General features: G+C 47.1%; 2 protein-coding genes across 3 annotated transcripts in view; both read right to left on the bottom strand.

The window, feature by feature from the left end:
- Positions 1–1,091: 1,091 nt before the first annotated feature.
- On the bottom strand, positions 1,092–6,643 carry LOC128437460 (protein EOLA1-like). Its single transcript, XM_053419631.1, has 3 exons — positions 6,529–6,643; positions 2,219–2,479; positions 1,092–2,150 (listed from the first exon to the last, which is right to left on the bottom strand). The coding sequence occupies exons 2-3, from the start codon at positions 2,475–2,477 to the stop codon at positions 1,942–1,944; spliced, it is 468 nt and encodes a 155-aa protein (XP_053275606.1). The 5' UTR covers positions 2,478–2,479; positions 6,529–6,643; the 3' UTR covers positions 1,092–1,941.
- The window catches only part of LOC128437454 (NACHT, LRR and PYD domains-containing protein 12), a 278,177-nt gene continuing 274,358 nt past the window's right edge, over positions 3,657–7,475 (bottom strand). Inside the window, exons 15-16 of one of the 2 annotated variants that reach the window (XM_053419610.1) lie at positions 6,525–6,702; positions 3,657–4,489 (exon numbers count right to left, since the gene is read on the bottom strand). In XM_053419610.1, coding sequence (XP_053275585.1) covers positions 4,478–4,489; positions 6,525–6,702 — 190 coding nt within the window. In that variant the 3' untranslated portion in view covers positions 3,657–4,477. The remainder of the gene's footprint in view (positions 4,490–6,524; positions 6,703–7,475) is intronic. The other variant, XM_053419611.1, reaches the window with a different exon arrangement.

Below are 7,475 nucleotides of genomic sequence, written 5' to 3'. Positions count from 1 at the left end.
CTCGTCAGCCGTCACCGTGTTCATCGAGGAGCTGGGAGAGAAGTAATGAAACATTTAATCTGACGACTCTTCCACATTAATCTGAACCAAGCATCAGGTGTGAAGCTGACTCCAGACCAGCAGACGTCAGATGGTTGTGATGTGTCTCTGTCTTAGACACCTGGTTCCTCTGACGGATCTGAAACCAGTGAATCCAGTTCCTGCCTGGAATGTTGCTGCTCCAACTAGAAAAGGAGATCTGGGTAAGCTTAGGTTATTCTATGACCTCTGACCTCTTGCAACCCCCCCCCCCCCCCTGACCCTATGGCCTCGTGCAGACTTGGACTCTCGTGGTCAGCGTCATCATCGTCACCGTTACTTCAGGAAGTCTCGGGGCAGCAGTGGAATGAAGGGGGCCGAGCTCATGATAGCTCCCGCCCCTTTATACGGAGGCCCCGCCCCATCCAGCCTGCCCCCTCGCTTCCAGCCGGCAGGTCACCCCCGCCCACCCCCTCCTCCCTCAACTGGAACCATGACCTATGATCCCTACGCCCCCCCACACCACCACCACCACCACCCTACAGTCAGAGCTCCTCGCTACGGAGCGTCCAGGTGGGAACTGACACTTGTAGAACTTGTGTAGTTGATCACATTCACACCTGCTGAGACACAGGTTGACCTCAGGTGTGAAGACATGTGACGCATGTTGAAGGAGGCGTTACCGATGAATTACTCTTGATACTGATGACTTCCTGTGTGTGTGTCTCTGTGTGTGTCTGTGTGTGTCATGGATTGTGGTCAGAAGCTCCACCCGTTTCCTCAACCGTCACCTGATTGGCCCACAGCTGACCTATTACCACCCTGGAAGACGATATTACCACGACTATGAGAACTACGCCTTCAGGTCCCGGTAAATGATGTCATCATCTTGCCACAGTCCCACCAACCATGTGTGTGGTTGGTGTTCACCACGATGACCTGTCTCTGAAATATGATCTACTTTGAATCCAAAGGGACGGTGCACATTATTTAATAACGCTGCCATCTTGTGGTGATGGAGTCTTTAACAGTCAGTACACTGTGCAGTAGTAATTCTCATCTGACGTCTCGGCCTGTTTTTATATCATTTAATAACTGATTCAAACCAAACTGATCAGAAACACTTGAACAAACATCAGAGAGAGAAGAACGATGTGAAACGACAGAAACTTCTTTACAAACATTTACTTAACGTGTACTTTGACTTTCTGGAGCCTGAACTAGAATCAAAGTTACGAGCTGACTACAGGACTAACTTCATGAAGAACCAGTTCCACGGGAGGTTCAACCAGTACGTTAACTCCATTCATGTAAAACTACCTCTGTATAAGCTCCGCCCCCTAGACACATTCTGACATCATTCATCATCTTTGGATCTGAACCTTTGTTTTATCGAAGAAACCATTTTGTTTCTCATGGTTTTATTCCCTCAGTGAAGATTTTCATTGTTAACAATACAAGATGTTGACTGTTACATTAGCATGATATATTAGTGTACTTCACTTTATTGAGTCTGGACGACAGGAGGAGGAGCTGAAGCCTGAAGTGTCCAGTTTGACCTGCAGGTGGCGCAACATGAAAATCAGGATTCTTTCTCTGAGGAAAACGGATGTTCAGGTGTGAACCAATCAGATCAGATCTGATCCCACCAGACCACATGAGTCCACATCCTCTAACAGAGTCCTTTCAAATCCCTCCTGGTCCACATGTGAAGGACGTCCTCTCAGCTGACGTCCTAAGAATCACAATATCAAAACTGATCACAAGATAGAGATCAATACTTTCATTCACATGCTCCCACACACGCACACGTCTGTAAACCCAGACTGGTCTTTAACACAGGACACGCGTGTTAATCTGCATGTAGGTCAGGAAGTGAGATCTGATCCCAGGAGACACCGGCCCTGTGTGCATCACGTGTCCTCATGGCAGAAGCTCCGTGGGGATCTCCACAGTCCAGGGGTCGCGACCTCCTCTGGAGCTCAGGGGCTCTTTCAGCCAGCGAGGGTTGGACAGGTGAGTCACGTGTTTCTCCTGCAGACCAACCAGAAGGGCCGACCTCTCCAGGTGCTGAAGCTCCTCCTCCAGCATGGAGGCGGGACACACCGAGGTCACGCCCACATCCACCAATCCTGAAAGAGATGTATTTCCACAGGTGATGCCTTCAGGAACCCCACAGAAAACACAGGTCAGTTCCCACCTGCCACCACGCCGCGGCCGAACCGCTCCCCGGACTCCAGGAGCCCGTGGATCTGAGCCTCGGTCATCCCCACTGGGCCGCGAAGCACCGCCCGCCACTCGTCCCCCTCCCAGTCCCGCCGGGCGATGTGGACCGCCAGGGTCTGGTTCTCCAGCGGGGCCAGCAGGGGCCTCCAGCGGCTCTCCAGCGTCTTCACCCCGTCCAGAATCAGACCGGCGTACGGCTGGCGGAACGACAGACACCACACCTGCACCGACATGTCTGCAAAACAAGCGCACCCCACACCTTCTGACGTGTGAGGGAAACAAACACCCCCCCTCAGATGTGGAATGAAGTTTGTCACCAACCGGTTTCCGTACAGCTCAAAGTCTCGGGGGTGAAATCCTTTGATCTAACTTTAATTCAGCAGTTTCTCAGTTTGATGACGTTGATTCTCGCTCGTTGGTTTTTACAGAGAATCTACTTCCTGTTTACGTTTTTCTTCTGTGTAAAACAATGTGCAGCTCCTGAGCAGCTCGGTGGTTATACTGCCCCCTACACAATCACCAAGCTACTGCAGCAGGTTAGATACTCCAGTATTTTCATTTTTACCCTGATGAAAAAATAAAGTTACACAAAAACCTTAAAATAAAAAACTAATTGCTCGTGATTTTTCAATCTATTGTTATTTTCATTAAAATTAATAAAAGCATGAATCATAAATAAACAAGGTAACGCAAAAATACGAGAAGAAGAGGGAGAGATTGGGTAGGAAGAAAAAAAGGCAGGATAACAAAGAGAGAACTGGAACGATTGGCGACTGTGAGAGAGAGAACAAGAAGAAGGGAGCGGGTGAGAGGAGAAGAACAGAGTGGGGTGGGGGGGGGGGGGGGAGGCATAGTAATGAACAGGTGGTGGGGGGGAGAAGGTTAAGCCTGTTTCCAGTGCTGCGTGGACAGATGTGTGGACGGACCGCTAGCGATCGCTGACTGTTTGGCAAACTGTTCAACACAACAGGCCCAAAATGTCCACTGTCTTCAGGACATCATCTCTCAGACACTTTCTGTCCCTTGTCTCTTCTGTGAACCTCCCATCATCAGTTATTTCCCAGCATGCAGCTGTTCCCAGAGGCCTGCTACAGTCTCCCCCTGGTGGTTGTTCTGAGGTGTTGGTCGAGAACGTACAACAAGAATCTTCATCTACGTTTGTATAAAACGTCCTCGGGTTGGTTTTCTATTAAATATGGTAAAATGTTTATGAAACAGTTTCCTCAAAGACTTAAAGATGCTCTGCTCTTCATCAACTCTTCTTCATACTGTAAATGTCTCATTCACTTTTCTTCTGCTGGTTTCCATTATGTCAAACTGGTGATTTTGTTCTTTTACCTGCACCAAGGACGAGATGTTTCCACCAGTTTGTTTGAAGAGGAAAGAAAAGCTGAGTCATGATTCCAGTGAAGTCGGTGGAAGGATGTTTATTGAGCATTAAAGCAGAGACAAGTAGAAACAGAACTTTTCTCTCTGAGATGTTTTTCTTCTTGTTACATCTGGTTTGTCACAGAGGAAATGATCCATGTGTTTGACTCATAGACTGAATATAAAGGCTTTGACTGGGATGTGCTGTTGTTATACTGCATCGCCACCTGTGGGTCAAAAGTAGAAAAGCCACCACCGCTCTGCACCTGATGCAGAAATGAAAACGTCCCATTTTTAAGTCCAGAGTTTTGATCTTTTGTGTCAAAGACAAAACTCTGATTTTAAACTCAAAGTGATTTCAATGTGTTGAACTTTGTGTTGAACTCAATCAATTTGTGACGTGAATCCAGGAACTTTAAGATCATAAACAAACATATACACAGAATGTGGTTCTACACACATGGAGACACACTGAGGGACAAAGGTGGACAATAATAAAGACAAACTTAAACACACTGTATGTGACTCTTTATAGAGGGTTTATATATTCTGCTTGTGTTGTGTCATTTCAATAAACACATTCTTCATGTGAATAAACACAATCTGGGCAGGAAGGTTGCTGGTTTGAATCCGGTTCAGATGGGGTCTTCCTGTGTGGAGTCTGCATGTTCTCCCCGTGTTTTCTCCAGGTGCTCCGGCTTCATCTCACAAACACATGCAGATTAGGGGTTGTGTAGATTGGAGACTACACACAAGCTGCTGCTGCTTCAGCCTCTGGATCCTCAGGACACAGCTCAGCCTCCGTCCACACACACTGTCCTCTTCACACTGTCCTCTTCACACTGTCCTCTTCACACTGTCCTCTTCACACTGTCCTCTTCACACTCACCTCCACCTGTTGAGAGAAGAAGACATCAGTGTCACAGAGACTCTCTTCATCAGCTGTGAGTCAGTGATGCAGCTCATCCAGTAGAAAGAGCAGCAGGGACTTCACTCCTGTTCAGAGGTGGAGCAGCTTCCTCTCTGCTTCATGTTCACGTGTTGGAATGAACACGCTAAGAGCTCAGTGTGTGTCCTCTGCAAGTCAAAGTGCAGAGTGGACACCTGAGAGGTGGATTCACTGCTGTTACAGGTGAAGCCATGTTTCACTGTGTGTTGATGAACATCTGCTTCTGACAAACTGGGACCAGAGGAGACAGATGGACCTCAGCAGAGGTTCTGCTCTGTATAAAGAGCTCCTGGTTACCATGTGATGAGGAGAGGCTTCAGTCCCACTGATCTCAGAGCTGTGACAAAGATCCACCTGATCAGTTCTTCACTGATGAAGTGAGAGGACAAACTGTCTCAGATCAGATGAAGACGACACCGTCTCTGTCCCTCGTGTGAGGCTGTCAGCTGTGGTCCAGCTTGTGTAAGTTACAGCGCCCCCTGGTGGCATCTGGTCAAAATATATTACGTGACCACGACATAATAACGTGTGAACGAGATAAATAACTCGAGGCCACGAGATCTGAATCTGTTGTTTACTAACAAGACGAGTGGAAGACAAGAAGACACACACTGTCTCACTGTCTCTGAGGACACACACTGTCCCACTGTCTCTGAGGACACACACTCACTCACTGTCTCTGAGGACACACACTGTCTCACTGTCTCTGAGGACACACACTGTCTCACTGTCTCTGAGGACACACACTGACTTTGAGGACACACACTGTCTCTGAGTACACACACTGACTCTGAGGACACACACTGATGCTCTGACTTTGAGGACACACACTGTCCCCGAGGACACACACTGTCTTACTGACTTTGAGGACACACACTGACTTTGAGGACACACACTGTCTCTGAGGACACACACCGATGCTCTGACTTTGAGGACACACACTGTCTCACTGTCTCTGAGAACACAGACTGTCTCACTGTCTCTGAGGACACACACTGACTTTGAGGACACACACTGACTTTGAGGACACACACTGTCTCTGAGGACACACACTGACTCTGAGGACACACACTGTCTCACTGTCTCTGAGGACACACACTGTCTCACTGTCTCTGAGGACACACACTGACTTTGAGGACACACACTGTCTCTGAGTACACACACTGACTCTGAGGACACACACTGATGCTCTGACTTTGAGGACACACACTGTCCCCGAGGACACACACTGTCTTACTGACTTTGAGGACACACACTGACTTTGAGGACACACACTGTCTCTGAGGACACACACTGATGCTCTGACTTTGAGGACACACACTGTCTCACTGTCTCTGAGAACACAGACTGTCTCACTGTCTCTGAGGACACACACTGACTTTGAGGACACACACTGACTTTGAGGACACACACTGTCTCTGAGGACACACACTGATGCTCTGACTTTGAGGACACACACTGTCTCACTGTCTCTGAGGACACTCACTGTCTCTGAGGACACACACTGTCTCACTGTCTCTGAGGACACACACATGGACCTGTCTCCAGGAAGCTGAGGTCATCTGGTGTTTTGGGGACAGGATGAGTCTGGAGACATTGAGATGTTCTGGGTGAGTTAGAGATCAACTGAACCAACCAGACGTTGATTTAAACTTCCCTTATCCGTCCCTTTAAGGAGAGTGTGCACCACACAACAGTGTAGAGTCACTGTGGTCAGTGGGCGGAGCTTCTATACGGGTTGATCTCCAACTTAACCTGGAGCAGGTTAGCTGTTCATCAGAAGTTACCATGGTGATTGACCTGGTTAAGAATTGGACGAGCTTCGTAGAACTGAAAAAACTAAACCTGAAGTTAACCTGATAACCACAAATCCTGCTTGGTAGCACAGACCCTGGATCTGTGATACTGACTGTGTTTAGTAACATACTGATGAAAGCAGCGTGGACTGACTCCAACCATCTACTGACCTCAGAGTCTCCAGTCGACAGGTTGGACTCTGCTGTAGATCAAGAAGCTCCTTCACTTCTGAGTCCTGCAGGTAGTTGGAGCTCAGATCCAGTTCTCTCAGATGAGAGGGGTTTGACCTCAGAGCTGAAGCCAGAGAAGAACAGCTGATCTCTGACAGACTGCAGCCCTTCAACCTGGATAAAGAATAAAACTTAACTGTAAATTAAACTGAGTTCAGGTGTGAAAATAACAGACACATATTCATGTCAGCACAGACTCATAACATGGAAGATAAATATGAAATCAAACATGTTGGACTAAAAACTGATCCTGATTCAGTACAAATAGATAATTTGGACCCGGTCTCTGTCCTGCAGATCAGTTTAGGAAATCCAGAACTAAACTCAATGTTTTAACAAGTAGCTGAATATTTAAAATGTCACAGATTAATTAATTAATGAATTCAATTTATGTATGAAGAGGAATTATGTTAAATTAGAATTAAATGAGATAAATTGTGTATAAATGCTGTTTTATAGATATGAGATCTACAAAAGTCAGTCAGTGAACTGACCTCAGAGTCTCCAGTCGACAGGTTGGACTCTGTAGAAAACCACACAGCTCCTTCACTCCTGAGTCCTGCAGGTTGTTGTCTCTCAGATCCAGTTCTCTCAGATGAGAGGGGTTTGACCTCAGAGCTGAAGCCAGAGAAGAACAGCTGATCTCTGACATACTGCAGTGAATCAACCTGGATAAAGAAATATGAATATTAGAATGTGTCCTCCTGTTGTTGTGGATCGTCATCATGTCAACACAGACTCTCAACATGCTGCTGACCTCAGTTCAGTCTGTGACCTGAAGATAAATATCAGATCAGACATGTTGGACCAATTGTTTCATTCATCAGCTTCTTCTCTGTGTGTTGGTCACTGAGCAGGTTTGTGTAATTAAACACTGTTTTAAGTAG

The sequence above is a fragment of the Pleuronectes platessa genome, chromosome 3 (assembly GCF_947347685.1).
Source record: "Pleuronectes platessa chromosome 3, fPlePla1.1, whole genome shotgun sequence".
NCBI lineage: Eukaryota > Metazoa > Chordata > Actinopteri > Pleuronectiformes > Pleuronectidae > Pleuronectes > Pleuronectes platessa.
This window is presented reverse-complemented; position numbering and strand designations above follow the sequence as displayed.